This window comes from Hippocampus guttulatus, chromosome 3, assembly GCF_054856545.1.
Source record: "Hippocampus guttulatus isolate MCC_2025c chromosome 3, RoL_Hgut_1.0, whole genome shotgun sequence".
In the NCBI taxonomy this organism is placed as follows: domain Eukaryota; kingdom Metazoa; phylum Chordata; class Actinopteri; order Syngnathiformes; family Syngnathidae; genus Hippocampus; species Hippocampus guttulatus.
In genome coordinates, this window is record NC_141263.1 from 14,838,787 (window position 1) to 14,860,220 (window position 21,434).

General features: G+C 40.5%; 1 protein-coding gene across 1 annotated transcript; it reads left to right on the forward strand.

Moving 5' to 3' along the window:
* Window positions 1-566: 566 nt before the first annotated feature.
* Window positions 567-20,730, forward strand: adam10a (ADAM metallopeptidase domain 10a). The gene is made up of 16 exons (XM_086106975.1): window positions 567-939; window positions 3,813-3,963; window positions 9,682-9,800; window positions 10,290-10,445; window positions 11,200-11,300; window positions 11,463-11,621; window positions 11,701-11,793; window positions 12,392-12,569; window positions 13,895-14,058; window positions 14,153-14,336; window positions 14,998-15,148; window positions 16,031-16,214; window positions 16,299-16,410; window positions 16,533-16,753; window positions 16,833-16,959; window positions 17,893-20,730. Exons 1-16 carry the CDS (start codon window positions 774-776, stop codon window positions 17,982-17,984), a joined length of 2,358 nt encoding a protein of 785 aa, XP_085963101.1. The 5' UTR covers window positions 567-773; the 3' UTR covers window positions 17,985-20,730.
* Window positions 20,731-21,434: the final 704 nt, after the last annotated feature.

The window sequence follows — 21,434 nt, forward strand, 5'->3', positions numbered from 1 at the left end:
GGGATCGAGCCTTTTCTGTTGCTGGTCCCTCTCTCTGGAATGACCTCCCACTGAACATTCGGCAAGCCTCCTCGCTGCCCATCTTCAAAACCCTCCTCAAAACTCACTTGTATTCTTTGGCATTCGACTCAGCGTGACTTAGATTTGTTCTTGGTTTTACTGTTTGGTGCTTTCTACCGCCTTTATTACCGATTTGTCTTACTGTTTATTGTGCATGTTAAATTGCTCCATGTACAGCACTTTGTATGCAGCGATGGCTGTTTGAAAGTGCTCTATAAATACTGTTGACTTGACTTGACAATTACAGTAAACCTTATTTACATCAACCCCAAGTCTTTCTTGAAAATCACTACGTAATCGTTACTTTGAATAATATCAGTTTGATAAAAGCAATAATAGTAGTAATAGATAAAAAACACAATAACTAAAGTTATATTGTATTGTATAATATATACTGTATAGCATTAGGAGGTCTCGACTGTTCCTCCCCTAATTGTCAAACCCGGAAGTTAGGATTTACGGAAGTACACAAAGAGGGCGTAAACAAATCGATATGCAGCGACGTTGCGTGTTTGTTATGTCACGCCTCAAGACAATAACCAGTTTCGTCGCGTGTCCCTTTTTGTTTAGGCATTTTTTCTTACTGCGTGGAGTGCTTTAATTTGACGTTAGGTCTGTCCTCAAACACAGTATAGTAAACTGTCGGAAGGGAGGCGGCAGTTATACACGTGACGTCACTCTGCCAGAGGAACGCAGAGGTGTCAAAGGGGTTGATGAGCAGCAGGAATAGGAAGCGCCACTATTTCGACACAACTAAAAATTCAGCCGAACTCTTACTAACCTCGCCTACTAAGTTTTTTTCCCTTCCATCTAAAGGCTTGTTCAATATGATATTGGTTAAAGTGCTCCTCACGTTTTACTGCATTCTCCATACCTCAGGTAAGTTTTTCTTAACGAACTTTCAGGTAGTTCCGAACTGTCTTCTCCCTTAATAGGCGATGGAAGGAATTTAGGAGCATTGAGCATTTGAAAATGTCGTTGATATCTTTGGTATCCAGTTTAAGGACACTAGTAGGACTGTGTCCTGCTACGCACCTACATACCATTTCTGTATTAGCTCTCTCATTGTGATTATTCCACCTGAATGTTTTGTTCTCTGGAAGTTTAACTATTTCATAGTTGTATGTTTTAATTACATGTGACCTGGCAAAGGGTATGGGGAAAACATTGTGATACTTAACATTTACTGTGATACTTTGCAATACAGCTGCTTTCTCAATAAAACGAGAAAACAAGATGACTCATAGGGAAAAACATCAGTACATTGTTGAAGGGAGCCCAACAGATTTGTTTGAAATCTTAATTCTGTCCTCTAGAGTTGTTTGGACTTGTTGATTTTAGCATATACTGTAGTCACTTTTAATTCAGAGACCATACAATGCCTTTCATGTGCAGTAAGCTCACTGCCTACAGTGCTCAGTCATGTCTCTTTTTTTACATTGGCAACCTTTTGTGGTATATGGTGTCAAGGAAGAAAGGAGAAGACTCAATTCAATTTTACAAATAGAGAAGCAGTAGAGCAGCAAAGGGTTGATAAAGATGGATGAGAGAACAATAGGCACAACAACAACCACAGCAATTACAGTAATAGTCCCATTAAAGCAACACTGGTGATACCGGCGTGCTGAAAAACACCACTGTCCTCAGAGCATCATTCAGTCAGGCCGCAGCCTTGTCTAATAGGGAAAAAGTGCTTTACACCTGTTTTGTGGCATCCATAAGCAATTACAAACATTTTGGGTGCGCGCCAATTGCCGATTTTTGCTATTTGCAGCAGGGCTCGGTCTCTATCCAAGTCAATAGTTTGGGGTAACCTTGAAGCAGAAAAAAAACAAGGTCAACAATGCTTAGCCAAATGTGTTCATCTGCGAGGGAAAGTTTTAATTTCAAAGCAATGTTGTTGAAGCTTGCCAGAATGTTGTAAAAGCCCATGAATTCAGCATACATTAAAAATTCTCATTTTTGCTTAGTCTTGGTGAGCCTTGTGGCCAGTTTTGTTTTGAATTTTACAAAATCAACACATTTCATAATTAAAGCACTGCTTATAGCTTTCTGACAGTCGTCGAAGTCTTGAGGACAGGTAGAGGAATCTGGTTGTGTGAACATTTGTCTCTTTTGTGGACAAGTTGCTACGAGCCTGTATCAGCCTCTGCCTGTCAGGCCCTTGCTACATGGAAGCTTTACTATGAAGCAACAAAGCAGCCTGGCAAGGTAGAATCTCTCGGGCTTTAGGTTTGATGTTGGTATTGTTACTCTTTCGTTTCACTCCAAAAGGTTGCACCCCTTATTCTCAAAGCCAAGTTGCAACCCTGTTCCATTTATTCTCAAAGCACTTGTTCTGGATGGAAATTTGGGCTGAAATGATTAATTGGATAACTTGAGTAATTCCAGTCAAAATATTTTTTCTACATGGCTACACGTCACTGCAGACTCAGTTCAGAAATAACTTAGCAAATATACAATAGCACCACACTGAAAAGAGTGTGTTAAAGACAGAATAACATATCTTCTGCAAAGCAGAACTAAGTAACCCACCACAACAACATGTTTACGATAGGTATCGATGTTAGCTCATTTATAGTTATATAGCTTAACCCACTAGTTAGGGTGTATTGTAATGCCCCCACAAGTGTTCAAGGATAGACGTGTGTGCGGTATCAAACGCTTTATGGAATAAAACGGTAACATAATAAACACGTAACGAGTACATTCATACACAAACTTCTATGGCCACAACCGATGGCCAGTCACTCAGACATCTTACAGACTGGCTAACGTTTGAGTCAACAGCCAGCCACTAAACCCAAGTCACAACAGCTAACTCTACAGTCTCATTCGCTGACTCCCATGTCACTCAGCAGGCCACGCTCCACCTTTTATAGCCACCCACTCAAAATCACAGGTATTATAGTGTGAAACGTGAAGATGCAACACCAAATTTTCACAATAATTGCCCCTCACTTGACCCGCACGTTTTTTTTTGTTTGTTTAATAAATGAAAATGTCATTGAATAATTTGGAGAAAATTCTAATCTAAAAAATTTGAATTGCTGCAGCTCAACCGAGAATATAAATCAGTATGTAACCACCTGACCATAAGTGGAACCACTGAGCGAACACGGTGACTTTCAGTTCTCCTAGAAAAAAAAATCTTCAAATCACCTGATGTGCTTCTTCTCATGTGATCCTTGTTTGAGGTTTAAATGGACCACATGCTTTGTTGTTGCTCGAAGACCGCACAAAGAACAATAAACTGGTCAATACAAAAGCCAGTAGGATAACTTGGTGGCATATGTGGCACATGACCACTGACCCATTGTACTATACCTTCCAAATACTATGTTATCCTCCAAAAGACATCATATGTGTAAACACATGGATGAAAATGAGGATCGTTTGGACAGTGTTGTCATCTTGTACATGAAACCTGGAAAAAAAAACACATTCTTGCTCGTCAGGTAAACATACCGCCGGACTCTCCAGCCTTGATGGCGCAAAGATAAGTTTTTTTTTTTTTTTTTTTTTTAAATCTTCTGTCCAGTGTCATTTCACTGTTGATGAATGGCATTTACAAAGTATTTTCAGCCAGAACCGCTGTTACCTGGGTATTTTCTTCATTTATAGCACCTGGTCTGTTTGATTGGGTGATTAGATGTTTGCATAAAATGGCACTTGAACTGCCCAACGGGATATCGGTGAAAAATGTTCCTTTTGTGTCTGGAATGTTTACATCGCCTTTGTATTTCTTGCAGCCTTGTTGCAAGGACCCTTGAACAACTACATAGGCCATTATGAGGGTTTATCTTACGACACTGAGGCCCTGCACCTGAGGCACCAGAGAGCTAAGCGGGCACTCTCACCTCAAGACGGTACCCTGCACCTGAACTTCCATTCACACGGCAGGTCAGTTAGAAAACAAGCACACACCCACCATTACTTCTTTCAGGCTCACACACGTTGTCTTTCTGAATGGTATGACTGTGTTTAACCCCATTACTTTGTGGGATTTACTGAAAACAGAAATTGATTTATTTCATACTTGGATACAACTGTATCATATATTACAAGAAAAGAATGATTCCTCGAAAGTTTTTAGTGCCCAAATTAATTGCTAAGAGCAAGATGAGAATCAGAGTACAGTTGTTGCTCCCACAACAGTTTATTTTCTCCGGAATCTCTACATTAGCAAGCGCTTGGATCCTTTCGCCAGGCCTATGTAATGCATAAATGTTAGTGAGTGACAACCTTCAGGAAGGAAGTGCTTTACAATTTGGCATTGATCCAAATTAGCTTCATGAGCAATCCTTGGCATTTTTCTGTTGTACTCTTGCAAATATTTTGATATGTCATGTTGTTAACCTGGTAATTACAAAATAAAGAAGGTAGTGAGTTATTGATGTTCCTGGTAAATTACCTTGCCTCAACATAACACAAAAATGTGGACAAATTGGCTTGCTTTCTTAAATTTTTTTCAGTTTTTTTTTGTGTGTGTGTACACACACACACACACACACACTGTCCATCCATCCATCCATTTTCCGAACCGCTTGATCCTCACTAGGGTCGCGGGGGGTGCTGGAGCCTATCCCAGCCGTCTTCGGGCAGTAGGCGGGGGACACCCTGAATCAGTTGCCAGCCAATCGCAGGGCACACAGAGACGAACAACCATCCACGCCCACACTCACACCCAGGGACAATTTTAGAGCGTCCAACATTCCAAAAAAAACACACACACTGATAAGATAAAAACAATATACATTAGGGATGAACATTCTACAAAATTTCGTTGACCAACCATGGGGAATATTAATGGTAAAATAATCAGTACATAGAATTAATCATGGTTTATTGCTTTTCTATTGAATGGGATGATGATTGCCATTGTGCCATGGTGTAGGTCTTTGTAGATGTACTTCAATTTCACAAAGCTGTCTTCTTTATCTTGCAAAGCACTTGTTCGTGCCTGCCATTTTGTCTCAACTGCTTCAAGACCTGATGAATTTCTAAACAACAATGAATAGTTAATTATCCCGATACCTAATGTACTGTTGATAAGTCTACACATCGTTGGTCATACAGTTTGCCAAATTGTCTCCATGACAAAGCCCACAATGCCGAGGAAATGTTCTGCACCGGCAAAGGCACTTGAGGAGTCGCCAAAAAGGAAGAGGAAGATGCTAACTATCGCTGAATAAGTTAAACTACTGGACATGCTGAAGGAAGGTAGAAGTTATGGGGCTGTAGCGCGCCATTACGGAATGAATGAATCCTCCATTTGTTCCATAAAGGAGGAGGAAAATAACATGAGGACAACAGCAGCAATAAGTTTTATCAAGGATGCAAAAGGGGTCGTAACTGTCCGCAACAAGACCATTGTAAGGCTGGAGTCTGCTTTAGCTTTGTGGATTAATGACTGCAGGAATAAGAACATTGCGCTGGATCGTTATGTGTGAAACGCTGTGGGTTTCATGATAAAACCAGGGCTCATTTGTAGGTCTAAAAATCCCAAGAGTCCCAAAAAACAAAAGTGAGGATCAAGATTTCTTATTAAAGGACTAGTGCCGTGCATACACCATTGCATCATGTCTCCAAAATATTCAGAGGGCCATTCAGGAAATAAAAACTCAAACTTTGAATGCCTGCTGGGGGAAAAAAAAAGCCATAGGCAGTGCAAAACCTGACCACGAGCTCCCTTGACGAGATCCATCACTCCGCGGTAGGTACAGCTGTCAATCTAGCTCAACAGTTTGGATGAGACAGCTTGAATGACGAGACTCCTGATGACATTAATGCCCTGATTGATGCACGCACACATCCACTGACTGATGATGGTCTGGCAGAGATGACAAACTCCCCAAGCGAGGATGAGGGACAAGGGGAAAAAGAGGACACACAAAATGAGAAGGATGGACAAACACTCGGTCTCTAGGCAACCGTTGTGAGAATGGCCTCTGAACCTAAAGCGAGCGGCACAAGAATGGGACCCTTTGATGTGTCGTTCATTACAGTTTTCAAATATAATTGAAGGTGGCACGTCTGTCTATAGGAATCCTCTTACCTGGAAGAAAAAAGAGCCAAGAATTACCCCAAACTATGTTTTTTCATCAAAAGACACTTGCACCACAGCCTTCAGTGGCAAATGACGCTACAGCGGGGTGGAGTCAGGACGGAGAGGCAAACTCAGAATAACATTGAAAGCTGCGTGAGTCACGTCTGCAACTCTTATTGACTATTAAAATTATTATTTTACAATACAGTATTTCTAAAAACTGTCAGTTGTTTATTAGAAAACTCTCTCTCTCTCTCTCTCTCTCTCTCTCACTCTCATACACACACACACACACACTATATATACTGTATATAATGTTTTTTTTGTGCTTGTGAAAAAAAAAGGTTTAACTTTTGGTTTCATTCAATCCAGAATTTTATACATAACAAATGTAAAAAATAAAGATGACTACTTCACAGATTTCACTTCTGGATGCTTTTTGGAACATAACCCCCGCGATAAACGAGGGATTACTGTCTCACAAAAACTTGCCGTTTAAATATGGGTGCCAAGACTGTTGATGTCCACTGTGCTTACATAGTGCATATATTGTGTAATGGTAATTGTGTGGATACTCTGCCCTTTGCAGCACTGTGAAAATACCCTTTTCTTTCCTCGTCACCCACTTCATAGAATGTTATCTAGTTCCCCAAACCAGGTTACTTTCCTGTGCACTTGTGCTCCTTCCTGTCAGTTAGGCAGCTGGTGCGCTTGTATTTAAGAGATAATCACAGCGTTGTTCTGTGTTAACTTTGTCTGACAATGTTATGTGTGAAGGACACAGAAGCAGTCTGAGATTGCTTTCAGACAAGCCTGCACTTTAAAAGTCCAAAAGTTAAAATGTTCTTTGTGCTTTAACTGGTTTGTCTCTGTCATTCTGAATAACTCTTGAGGCTGCCTGCCACCACAGAGATGTAATAAAAGAAAAGCCTTCTTCACTTGAATATGATAGCAGCATCTGGTGCTGAATGAACGAGGAAAACTTCACAAAGAGAAATTCATAATGTTAAAATGTTTCCTGTCATTTGTGGCCTCACTTTGTGAGTTGATGTCAGGAGCTGTGACTTCACCAGCTCCAGTTGACCATGCGCTTAGTTCAGCGTGAGTGTCTCCTCCATGCTCCTTGAGAGTACCTTCATTTGGTATTTGTATGCTTGACTGCTTATAGCGTTCAATTAATATCAAATTGTCTTTTGATGTTGACCACCAAATGAAGGAAGAGGCCGCACTCCTCCAATACTTTCGGAGGGGAGAGGGTATGTTGAACACTTTAGATTCTGGAGACATGTTCGGGGGCTGTCTGGGTTGCGCTGCATTCCGAGTAGTCTTGACTGTCAGCTGATGATGTGGTTTTAGCATTTGTCCCGTGTCTGAATAATTCATCACTCTGCTGCTTGTCCGAGTAGAGCAACGCTGAGCCGCCTCATCATATCTGTACAGTTTAAAGCCATGCACGTGTAACATCAAATTTGGATAAGTTAGCTCTAATGATGATGTTACTGTATGATTTTAATCATTTATATGATTAAAATTACGATTAAAATTACTCATGTGGTCCTTGGGAGCTGTCTGATGCCGCCACAGGCACCACGTTGGCAACCCCTGTTGTGCATTATAAATTGATAAACATTCTTTTCATGTTAGTATTGAAATATTCTACAGGTATAAATGAACATGACACACAGGAATTCAGATCAGAATGTGAGGGTTTCTTTCTCTCAAGTCGATGCTGGTTATTACTCCCCCCTTAACCCCTCCCCGCTATAAATCGGTGAAAGATCTGTTCATTGACTTGTTTTATTGTTTTGGTGCGGTGTCTGGAGTATGTCTTGAATTTTTATTTTCGCAGTTGTGATTGATAAGGTGGGAAAATGCCAGCATAATGCTCAGAATTCTTGGCATGGCTTTTTTCAAGGTCCCTCGTTCAGTTCTTAAACCTTCCAGGATTGGGCAGCATGCCATAAATATTTCAGTTTGTAGCAGGGCTTGAAATTCCTCACACTAATACCTGGCATATGAAATGAGTTTCAGAAGGAGTGCTGTGTTAGTCATGCTGTACTTAATTTTATGTTTCCGCTTCTAGAGCGTTCTCACTTCTCTCTCTAGTGACACAAACCTCAGAAGCTATTGTGTTCCATTAGTGGACACAGACGCACTACTGGAAATCATTGTAGTTGATGTGGACTTTTTCAACCATTTTATTTGCTACATTGTGTTGAAATAAAGAAGCCTTGTGAGCAGTCATTGCATTGCCTCAGGTTTGGGCAAGTCTCCATAGTTCATGTGCACTTCATGTGATGTGGTGGGATGTGATTTGAAAGCGAGGATTATGAAGTCTGAACTCTGGCTCTGTGTATCTGGTTATACCATCACGAGATATTCCACACACTCATCGAGCATTCATGCAGACACAAACGAAGAATAGTATTTCTTCTTTTACTACTACTGTGACTCAGTAATATTATATTATCTGTGTACATGTGTTTCTCCATAGTTTGTATTTAAATATCCATCCAACATTTCAACATCTATTGTCTGAGCCATTCATCCTCACCACGGTCGTGAGGGTGCTGCAGCCTCTCACAGCCAGTTGTTTCGAAAACTGCAGCTATTGATTCTAACAATTAGCCTGTCAATGGTGTTTTGCATTGTTTGCTTGCATCAAGCTAAGTGGACAACACAATGCTAATGTCCAAAGATAGCCAAAAATGGCTTCGATAGTTTCTGGTCAGTTGACATCTATTCTGGCTGAAAATAGGTTGCACTTCATATTGTCTTTAACACAGAACATTTGCTCCAAGTCACTCTACCAAGGACATATAATAAATCCCCCGAGAAAGCTCCTAGGGACAAATAAATAAATAAATAAATAAAAATCTGAAGGTGATTGCTCAAGACGGGGAAATGAAATGAATTATGTTTATGTATGTAGACATAACCGAGATTGATTTATTGATTGTTGTTCACGTCTGCGTTTGAGATGGTAGTTTTGTTGGTGGCCCTTGAATTCATCTTATACACTGTCGAAGGTGAAATCCTGTTTCTGCTTCTTCTATCCTGCTACTGTATGAATAGCCTGCATAGTTTTCTTTGGATGTATTCCATTTGATTTATTTCTGTGTTGGAAATGCCAAACGTTCAATTCAGTGACTTACGGTCATACCGTTTGTGTGAAGTTCTCGTGTCCATAATTGTTTGCCATGTCTGATGTCAAGCCAGTTTGTGCTCGTAAAGTACCCATAGCTAATTCTATTGATGAGCCTCATGTGAAGTTGGTTTGTTTGTGTTGGATTATTTCACACTGAATACAATTGTTTATTTAACAATGGTTCATGATTGTTTTCATGCTAAATGCATGGTGTTCGTGCTTTATGATCCTCTCAACTTCAAGTGCATTGTTGTCATCTTGTGGCGTCTATTTTTTAACCGTATTTTAAGGGGCCGTCAATTTGTGGATTGTCACTCTTCATGGCAGGGCTTGGTCCCATACTGCCAAGAGCAGGTTACTTTATATGATAATGTAATTTATTGTTTTAACTAGACGTAATACTGTACTTGTATGCCATATTTAGACATTTCAACCTGCAGATGAAGAGGGACAGATCAGTGTTTTCTCCAGATGTTGTCATGGAGGTGTCAGGAGAGGAGGAACCAATTGACACGTCACATATCTACAGCGGCAAACTCTTAGGTAGGTGCCTAGTTATTTTTATCACAGCACAACATACAAGCACTTACTAACTTGTGTTCTCGACTGATTCCCCTTTTGGGCGCACCCCTGCCGTGTGTGTCGTCTGCAGAGTTCAAATGAACCCTATATCCTGTTTGTCAGGTTTGTGTGTCTGCAATGGGACGGAACAGAATGAGACCGATACATTCTCTCCTTGTTCAGGGTCTTCCTTTAGAATAGTTATCTTCATGTTATCTAAGATGATGTACCGTGCATAATATTATGAATCGCTGCATTTTAGGGTGAGGCTCTGTTATCATTGAATGTGAAGAATGTGGTATTATGAGAAACATTTATATCAGGCAGCATGAAATCATCAGGCCTGCTGTTTTAATTAGCAAAATAATATAACACTCGGCCAATAAGAGAATTTTATTTATCATGATGCCACCATTGGGCACACTCACAGTTTCCTTAACTCTGCTTCATTTGGTGTCCGACGTATTTCAGGTGAAAATGGGACATTGAGCCACGGATCTGTGATCAACGGGAGATTCGAGGGCTTCATTAAAACGCGGCAAGGAATATATTACATTGAACCCTCAGAAAGGTACTTGGAGAAGAATGTCCCCTTTCACTCCATCATCTATCATGAGGATGACATTAGTAAGTATCTCTCTCTCTCTCTCTTTACACTGAATCTATGGTTTTGTTTGTTGATACTAAAAGCTACCATATGAGATTTTTAAGGGTTTAATTCCACTGTATACATATATAAATATAACATGTATCAAATGTATTTAATCCAATCAAACCATGTTAAAAGCTACAGAAGGAAAAAACAGTAGAGGTCAAACAAGAAATAAGTGCGCCTGATAAAACACACTAGAATGAAAATCAGTACATAGCTATGAAAGACCCAGTGGACTGGAATGAGTCTGACAGGGGCCCCACCCTGCCTCAGGGCATCCTAATAGCTCACCGCTGACTAGTCTCCTGTGCAAATGCAAGAATGTACAGACATTGTGAATGTACAGTGGTACCTTGAGTTATGAGTCACCTGACGTTTGACTTTTTGGAGATGCGAGATGTACCTCGGCCTAATTATTTTCATATTTTTGGGGGGCATTTTTTTGGGCATTTCACGTTTTCTAGTTAACCAAACACAACACAACTTTGAAAGTTTGCTAGCTTAAGGATAACACAACCTGCAAAACATCAAGGACAGGCTAATAAAACTAGCTTAGTTTTACAGCAACTCATGTAAACAAACAGTATAACCATAATCACAAGCATATCTTTATCCCGTCGGAGATTCCAGATTGGTACTAATTGACTTCTCCCATCGGACTGCAGAGACTTCAGACATTGCAGTGTTGATTAGTACCATTCACATCCTTGTTTTCTGCCTGTTTACCAGCTTATCCTCATAAATATGGCTCTGATGGAGGCTGTGCTGATCCATCAGTGTTTGAAAGGATGAGGACGTACCAGGCATCTGCGGTCGAGCCGTCTGTCAGAGCAAGTGGCAACATTACTAATATTGCATCGTCCCACCTTACACATATGATTAAATCAATTCCCTTCACACTACCACTCACTCCTCTACAAAAATATATTTTGGATGTACAGTATGCTTTTTTTCCTAAGTTAATTTTTTTTCTTCAATGTTCTTTTGTTTAGGGTCCAAATAGTGATCATGTCGACGACAGACACTACGGTCCTGTCATTTTTAGAAGGAAAAGAGCAGCGGCGGAAGATAAGAATACCTGCCAGCTCTATATTCAGACCGACCACCTTTTCTACAAATACTATGGCACTCGAGAAGCTGTCATTGCACAGGTATTATCACATAGACAAGCAAGACGTGTTATTTTTGATGTCTCAAATATGCGTGACCATGAATTAACTTTGGTCACAGATCTCCAGCCATGTTCAAGCAATGAACTCCATTTACCAGATCACAGACTTCAAAGGCATCCGAAATATCGGCTTCATGGTTAAAAGGATCAGGGTGAGTTGTATCTCTCGCAAAAGCTGTGTTGAGCTTTCACATGCAAGGTCTGGGGATGAGTAGTTATACAAAGTGGTATGTGATATGATACCGACCGGAGTCCTGACTTCTTTTTTATACCTGCATGAAGTACCTCGATACAGCAACTAAAGCGATACTGTGCAAAAAACATCAGTAAAAGCAGTGGCATAGTAGCTGATAAAACAACTGCAAATTCTTTGTATTTTTGTTAATTTAAAAGAATATTAAGTTACTAACTTAGAATACTTTGGCAGGGGGGGGGTAAATAAATAAAAAGAATTTTGGTGTTGAAAATTTGTATACAATTCTGAACATTTGAACACAACCGTGAAAATATTTAAACGTTAAATTTGAAAGAAAGAAATATATTTCTCTATCTTTGACAGCCTCCAAAAAGGCACCGCCCAATCTCAGCACTTCAGAAGGAGAACGCTATCACAGCATAATAACAAAAAATCGAGATTTCGTTTGATTCTGTTTTAGTCCTGCGCAACACTACTGTGATGATTATGTGTACATCCCAGGATGCCTTTCTAGAAGAACTATTTCTGTCCTGATTGATGACTTCACCTCTTAGATAAACACCACAAATGACCAGACAGACAATCCATTTCGTTTTCCCAACATTGGAGTAGAGAAGTTTTTGGAGCTCAACTCTGAACAGAACCACGATGACTACTGCCTGGCCTACGTCTTCACTGACAGGGACTTTGACGAAGGCGTTCTCGGCCTGGCTTGGGTTGCCTCTCCTGCAGGTTCGTCACATACATGCAATCTGAGTGAGAGTCACTTCCTGTGTTATCTTGGATAGATTTGTGTTTGCTTAGTATTGTGAGCAAATTGCATGGTACCGAGTAAAGGTAATTGTACAAAAAAAGTACAGCCACAATCTGGCGTGTATAACCACAATAAAATACACATCAACGAAAATACTGCATATTGCTAAAGTACTTTGAGGATGAAGTGATTTGAAGGACATTACCGCCCCCCTAATAACAACATAATTTTGTGCAATACAGGAAAGCACTGTGGACTTTGCTAACTGCTATCTTGCAAAAACATTTTTTTTTTTAAACCACATTACAACATTTATCGATTTTTGGACAATTTTTGGTGCAATTTCCTGTAACGGTCGTAATTTCCAAAAAGAGCCACTGAATTGTTTACTGCACTGCAATGGATCAAATGATTGAGGCAATTTTGATTTTAAGAAGTAAATACCACCTGCCGACCATGGAGAAGAATATCATTTTAATGTAAGAAATGGAAGCACCTTTTGCTGGTTTTAAAAAGAATGTATTATACGAAATAAAACATAGTATAGAACTGTACTGAAGGTATGTAAAATTGTCATTGTTTAGGTTGCTGCACAACCCACACATTTGTGCAAACGTGTAATTAAAAGGACTAATTTGAAGGATTAATACATTAGAATGTCTAGATGGCAAGAAGTGATAAATGTTTTACACGGAACCCCCCCCCCCAGCAACTTAAAAAACACTTAAAAGTGTACAGCCTACATCTGCGTAATGGCCACGCAGAAGTTGAAAGGGCAGCGATATTGAATAACATAAAACGAGTGCCGTTTCATTTTGGTTGTAGTTACTAGTCATACCATACACAAACCATCCTTGCTGAAAACTAGACCTTTTGTTTAACATTGACGACCTGATGCTGCCATCTGCAGGAGAGCATTTCTCTAACTTGGTGAGTCAAGTCAGTAATTAAAAAAAAAAGAATGGAAAAAAACAGTCACATGAATTTAAGTGTCTTTTTAATGCTAATTAATTCACCCACAAAATGATGGGAGATGTTATAGCGTAATAACTGGTAGTGCAGGCTTGCATCTGTCTGTTAGTTTTTGGGGAAATTAACTGCAGCAGGAACAGATTGAACAGTGAATTATTATGCTATAAAAAAAACCACATTGTCATTTGTTATTGCTTTGGCTTCCTCTGAAGAGCTTGGAAGAGGCTGTTTGAATGTTCCTTGGAGTTGCTTTCTTAAGGATCGCTAGCCATGACTAGAAACTGACCTCTGTTTGCAGGAGCATAATCACTCAGTGTTGCTCTGACCACAGGAAGCTCAGGAGGCATCTGTGAGAAAAACAGACTGTACTCCGATGGGAAGAGGAAGTCCTTGAACACTGGCATTATCACCGTGCAGAACTATGCCTCGCACGTGCCCCCTAAGGTGTCGCACATCACCTTCGCCCATGAGGTTGGACACAGCTTTGGCTCTCCTGTAAGTAGGAACACACAAAACCCCTCAAAATGCTGGCACGTGTGACATGACCTTTCGGCATTGTCACCAGCAACACATTTGTCTCTATTGGCAGCATGACTCTGGGCTCCAGTGCACCCCGGGAGAGTCTTCCAATCAAGCCCAAAAGGAGATGGGCAATTACATAATGTATGCACGAGCCACCTCAGGAGACAAGATCAACAATAACAAGTTTTCAATGTGCAGCATCGGCAATATGAGTGCCGTTCTGGCAGTGAAAAAGAATGACTGTTTTGTCGGTAAATCCTTACCCTTTCAGTGTTTATCAACTTGTTTTATGTTGCTGTGGCACTTTCTGAGCCCTTAACTCATTCATTGCCAGCCTCCCCAGAACACAGCACCCATCTTTCAAGAGCCACTATTGTGTTATTTGACAATGCAAGCGTCCAAACTACCAAGAGAAGCAAGGGGGGCGTGCGGTTGTAATTGTGGTACTTTACAAACTCCATTTTAAATGATTGGTTAAATCTGAAAGTTATTTGGTGGAAAAGTGTAAATATTTTTTTTATAAAAAGGGGCACATTTATTCTTGCTGCTCCTGATAAATGTATTTTAAAAAGATGCTTAAATGGAAATTTCATGTGAAATTTTAATATTTGCTGTAAAAAGGGGCAGAAAATGTGAATTTATTTTCTCTGCTCCTTTTTATTGAAATAAACAAAAAATGTACTTGCCCATATGTTATTCTGTTAGCTGTTTTACATGGTGTTTGTCATTCATTCATGCATTTTTTTTTTTTTACAATTGCAGCACACTTTCCAATAACTATGGCGGCAAATACTCTTTATACAATCCATTTTACATCATGGCAGTGAATAAATTAAGTGGCCTAGGGGATAAATACATTTTTTCTCAACCTGTTGGGGTTTTGTTTTCATTTTGTTGTGTCTGAATGCGCAGTGTCTGGAGAACCTATCTGTGGTAATGGACTTGTGGAGGACGGAGAGGAGTGTGACTGCGGCTACAGCGATCAGTGTACGGAACCATGTTGCTATAACGCCAATGAAGAGGAGGACAAAAGGTGTAAACTCCAACCTGGAAAGATCTGCAGGTCAGATGTGATCAATGCACACAGCCCTGATTCCAACAAGCTCATCATTATAGTACACATCCATATTTTCCCGTTTCACATCAATCAATCAAACTTTATTTCTATAGCACTTTTCATACATACCCAAGGGGAGCTAATCCACGCTGAATGATAGCCGCCACACCTCCCAGCGTGGAGGCCCCCCCCATGACGAAACACAAAAATAAATGAACAAATAAATGAAAAGGCTTGAATTAAAGGAATTCAAATAAGTAAAGTACATAAATAAGTTATTCAAACGCCAAGCTATAAAGATGTGCCTTAGTTGCAAATTGTGAAAAGGTAACGAAATAATGAGCATACACCGTTGTCTATTTGAATTCACTGAAAAATCAAATTTATGTTCCTCTACTTCGGTAATCATTGCAGGTTTCACTTACCATACGTCACAGCCATCTTGTGGCATCTCGAAGCAATTACAAACCTAGCGCGGGACAGAATTGTTCTACACTGCTCAAAAAAAGGAAACACTAAAATAATATATCCCAAATATTAAAGAAATGTTCCAGTTAAAAATCTGCAGGAACTGCCAACACACTTAAGCCACATTTGAACCGGCATTGTCATGCATCACAAGGAACCCAGGAGACAATGGTCTCCTGGTTTAGCTGTCACAAACTCAATATTGAGACTACATACCTGTGTCGAAAATGCAAATGTCTCAACTTCTACGTTGATTTGTACATGTGAGATGTCAGCATGCTGACAACGCTACTTAGCGCATACGTGACATCAACTAGTCTACACTGCTACTAGTGTATCCGGTTTTGGTCTCGATCAAACTGTGGCTATTAGAATAAAAGCAAACCCATTGTCTAACGAATAAAAACCCTTTTCCCGCAGCCCAAGCCAAGGCCCATGCTGCACTGAGACGTGCTCTTTTAAGAGCACACTTGATGCGTGCAGGAAGGAGTCTGAGTGTTCTTTTCAGGGCATGTGCAGCGGAGCCGGCGCCGACTGTCCTGCTTCGCTCCCAAAGGAAAACTTCACCTCTTGCCACGAGGAGACGCAAGTCTGCGTCAATGGGGTATGTGACCTTCTGTTTCACGTGTTGTAATTGGAATACACAGATTTTAATTTCAACCATCCTTTATCCACTTAATTGGTGCAGGTCTGTTCAGGTTCCATTTGTGAGAAGTACAATCTAGAAGAATGCACATGTGCGAGAGAGAACGAAAAGGATGAGGCGGCTGAACTCTGTCATGTGTGCTGCATGGAAAAAAGTGAGTTTACAGTCTGAAAAAACGTCCTTGGATTTTAATGCATGATGGTGCCAGTCGTCGTAACTTCAAAGCTTTAAGGATCAGGATGTTCAGGAAACAAATTCTTTTTTTTTTGCCCAAAGTGAACCCAAGCACCTGTAGAAGCTCAGGCTCGGAACAATGGGCCAAGTTCTTCAACAGAAAGGTCACAAATCTGCAACCCGGCTCACCGTGCAATGATTTCAAGGGCTACTGCGATGTGTTCATGAGGTGTCGTCTGGTGGATGCTGACGGGCCTCTGTCAAGGCTTAAGAAAGCCATCTTCAATGCAGAAATCTATGAGACCATTGCAGAGTGGATAGTGGTGAGTGTCTTGGATCTGACACATCTACTTCACATTGTGTATGTATATTTTGTTCATTGCGTATGCGTCTGTGTTGCAGCATCACTGGTGGGCAGTGGTTCTGATGGGCATCGCTCTTATTTTGTTGATGGCTGGATTCATCAAAGTCTGCAGCGTCCACACCCCTAGCAGCAACCCCAAACTGCCTCCTCCAAAGCCACTGCCAGGTATTGCACGTCTCGAGACGCACGCTGGAAATTCAAACACAGTGGCATCTGGAATAGGTGCCACAAAATATGAGATTTTCGAGTTAGCCCCGCCCCTGGTGGATGTATTTTTTTTTCTCTGCAAAAGTTTGACTTGCAAGTGAACGTCAGGCATTTCGCCACATGATGGCAGCAGTGAACAACTGGCCACCATCAGTTCTTGTGATTCCCTTGCAGAGAACGTTCAAACTTATTAACGCAAGCACACAATTAGACAGGATCATGAAAATAGCGTGTTATGATAATTATAAAACTTTAAACAACTTCTGTTTGAACATATGTTGTAGCAACACTTGCAGACGTATCTTACAACAGTACTCACCGACATATATACACGGATTAATTGTTTTGGGATCTATGACTGATCCCATATGATCTGATCTCTTGGCTCTGGCCAGAACCAAGGCTGCATCATATTGAATGAGCTGCAGCTGTTTGATGCTCTTTTGAGGGAGTCCAGTCCGAATTACATGACGAAAATAGTCAATAAAAAAAGCATGAATATTGTCCACAATATTACATTTTGTCACGGTAATTGAATTATTAAGTGCTGCATCATATTGTAATTTTGCTGGTTTGTGACTATTTAACCTGGTTGATTGTACATTTATGAAGCACAATACTTGATGTTGAGTGTTTTTTGTTTTTTTTAATTAAAAAAACTTGTTGGGGTCTCAAATGAATAATTCTGATATAATATTTTATCTTCTCTGTGACCAGTCAACTATCAACTTAAGGGCTTCAATGTATGATAATTTCAAGTGCATAAAACAACCCCTATTTTGTTTTATTTGTTTCTGTTTGAATGTAAGTGAAGTTGCTTGAAGCCAGTGAGCCGCCGGTCAACAATACCAAGTGTGAACCCAATTGAACTGAGCTGTTGTTACCTTGTAGGTACCTTGAGGAGAAGGCAGCACCATGCCAGCCCTGCGCGACGTTATCGTCCCAGTGGTGAGAACTACCAAATGGGTCGCATGGGGCCCTGAGATCTTTGCTCTGAGCCTACTGCACCCTTCTTGTGCCTACACCGGAAGCACTTGACTCCCAAAGAGTTCCTGTACCTTTACTGCAAGTCTTTAACAGCAGCTGCCACCGATTCCATGTCTCTGAAGTAATGCAGGGCCAAGCAAGATCACTCGAGACCTCTGTACTGTGATAGCCAGCCAGCATACCATCGCCTTACTATGCTTTTAATGTGACTTTTTTTTTTTTACCCGAGAGAAAGGAGGGAGGAAGCTTGCCTTTCAACGGCCTCACTTCACTATCAGATATCCTTTCAACTGTACTTTTTTGTTTTTCCTCACTGAGCCCGCAGCAGGACTGCAAGTGAAACTCAGCATTTTACTCCCCAATCAACACTGACATGTCTTATTCCTGCCAATCACGCTTTTCAAACATATCACCTTTATTCTTTATGCATGACTGTACTTTGACTGACGCATGACTGTACTTAAATTTTTTTTCTACAGGCCCCTTCAGAGATATCTGAGCAGTAAAGCCAACTTTCTTTTTGATCTAGACTGAAATGTTTGGGTTTGATATTGACATGACTGTTTCAGACTTCATCCCTATGTATTTACATCTGACCCATTGAAAGTTCAAAAGTGATGTCACTCAACTTTTGCACTCTTGGGATGTTTTCCAGGCTTTTCCCACTCCATGCTCCAAAGCAGGGGTGCCCAACCATTCTTTTTCCCCTTCGAGATCTACTTTTCAACTTCCCAAACTTCCGAGAGTTCAGTGTCGACAGTTTTTTTTCTCCCCTTGCCTAACAATCACTAGACATCACGGCAACGCCTGTGCTAAAACTGCACGATGAGCACGAGCCATAATTGACCAAAAATGAACGAAACAGAAAGAAGGTACAAGACAGGTCGATCTGAGGTCGTCACTGCCTGTCACTACGATCAATCAAATGAGCTTTGAATAAGAATAAGCTGAAAACAATACCTTAATGCCTCTGGTTGCTAGTTGCAAGCAACCGCTGACCGCTGCTTATCATGCGTAGAAGGTGACCTATTTTTTTCAGTAACAAAATTCAAAATAAAAATGTTTTTATTTCGGCGGCCCGGTAGTCCGGTGGTTAGCACGTCGGCTTCACAGTGCAGAGGTACCGGGTTCGATTCCAGCTCCGGCCTCCCTGTGTGGAGTTTGCATGTTCTCCCCGGGCCTGCGTGGGTTTTCTCCGGGTACTCCGGTTTCCTCCCGCATTCCAAAATCATGCATGGCAGGCTGATTGGACACTCTAAATTGTCCCTAGGTGTGAGTGTGGGCGTGGATGGTTGTTCGTCTCTGTGTGCCCTGCGATTGGCTGGCAACTGATTCAGGGTGTCCCCCGCCTACTGCCCGAAGACGGCTGGGATAGGCTCCAGCACCCCCCGCGACCCTAGTGAGGATCAAGCGGTTCGGAAAATGGATGGATGGATGTTTTTATTTCTTCTTCCCATCCCGAACCCTCCAAAAACTACCTAAAATAATGATCCAATTCAAATTTATTTAAATGCTAATGTACTCAAATGTTGAAATAAAACTGAGCTGTAACTCTTTAGTGTACTACTGGAGTCCGCGTACCACTAGTGGTTTTAGCGCCACACTTGGAGAATCACTGTTGTTCCCCATCCAGATTTATTTATATAAATACAATCTTGAGATGTTCATCCTGCACTTTTGATGTTTTAGTCCACAGCAAAAATTGGCAACCGTGCTCCAATACTTTGACAGATGGGTTGGAGTCTTAGAGATGATTGTTTAAAAAGCACATTTTTAAATGAACAAATGATAACTATTCATAGGAAATTATGGGCACTTCCTGACTGGTGCCTGGTCCCCAGAGAAGCTTTCGATACATACTGCATGTTGGTCTCGAATAGCAAATTGAGAAAGGTTGTGTGGAATGTTAGATGAGCGTTACGGTGGCGGATTAAATGTCTACGTGGCTTTGTTTACATCAAGGTTTTATTGTGATAGATGTGAATGGTGACATTTCTTGATGAACATTTGTCACCTTTTTTGTGTCCATCCCTCAGAAGATTTATCTCGCATCCCAGTAGTGGCAAGCAATTCTAAATAGAAACCTTCCATTCATCCATCCTTGCTCTGTCTACCCAAGTTACACAAAAATCTGCCAATGAAAGAGTTTTATGTCTCATGCTGGAGGAAAAGCACTGATTTATGTGCAGACCACAAGCTGGCTTCTGGCATAGCAAACTACACATTTTATTTAGTCCATTGTTGTGTCACGCACCACTGCAGTTTGTTGTTGTGTGAGGATTGTTGCTGAGCAGTTCAGACAATGGAAAAGACTCCTTCACTGAAAAGTGCCTTTTTGTTTTCAATCAAATGGATACAAGGAAAATTGCTATTTTATATTGATGGGTTGAGGGGGGTTTTTTTTGGTACTTGTTTTGAATCCAATTGTAAGTGAAAATGTTTGAAGCTTTGTGTGTGTTTGTTCCTACACTGGAATTTTGAGTGAAACATTCTAAAGTGACAATTGCAACATTACCCGCCAAATGTTCATGTCCATTGTGGTTTGTTTGTTGTTGTTTTTTTTGTATTGTAATCTTTCTTTCACATGTTTTGTTTTTCTTTGTATTGTCCGAATTCCCTTTGAACTACTTCAAAATAGATTATTGCCTTATGCTGGCCATTTTTGTCCACCTCACTTCCATTTTTTAAAAAAACATTTTAGATGTGGTATTGCAAATGTAATAAAGCTATGAAATTTCCCAACTCCATGAAAACTGCATTTGGAAAACAAATCGGATTTACTGGATGTACGGTACTTAAACCATTTGGCTCTCAATATCGACTGAGCATGAACGTAGAAGTAATGCATACGTGCGTGTGTGTGCGCGCGCGTGTGTATTTTGCCAGATGCCATCAATTTTTGGACAATGTCATGTCAGCAGTTTCCCCAAAGAGGCATTTAATGGCTCATTGCAGTGGTTCTCAAACTTTAAAGTCCCACCTCAAAAAATACATTGCGACCAATATGAAAAAACATGAAAATAGCATAGAGAGCCCAACTGTTCATCAAAAAACAAGGTTATTTCTAAAGTAAAGTATAAATCTTTTCACACACCACAGAGGAAAATTTGAATGGTTAAAAAAGAAATACATAAAAATCACCAAGTAGGGGAGACCAGGGCTTGTTGTGGCACAGGTAAGTTGTCACAATGCAATTATTTTAAAATGGAGTACTTTTTCTTCATGTTTATATACTGTATTAGTCATGTCCTGTTTGAGAAGAAAATAGCACATTGTGAGCTGAGATGATCACCAATTAACCATTTTGCACGATCCAAAGTAAAAAGTTTATTTCATGTATTTAGAAACAAGCGTCTGTCAGAATAATGAATCGGTTCACGTACGCCAGAATTGCTGTTCGGATGATGAGTCTGAATAGTGATCAAATTTGTCAGGTTTGAGTGTTT

Excerpts from the sequence above, each read along its gene's own strand:
- adam10a (XM_086106975.1), top strand. The coding sequence starts at position 774 with ATGAGCAGCAGGAATAGGAAGCGCCACTATTTCGACACAACTAAAAAT. Across the intron at positions 11,622-11,700 it reads GAGAAGCTGTCATTGCACAG|ATCTCCAGCCATGTTCAAGC; the intron begins GTATTATCACAT and ends CTTTGGTCACAG. Across the intron at positions 11,794-12,391 it reads TCATGGTTAAAAGGATCAGG|ATAAACACCACAAATGACCA; the intron begins GTGAGTTGTATC and ends TTCACCTCTTAG.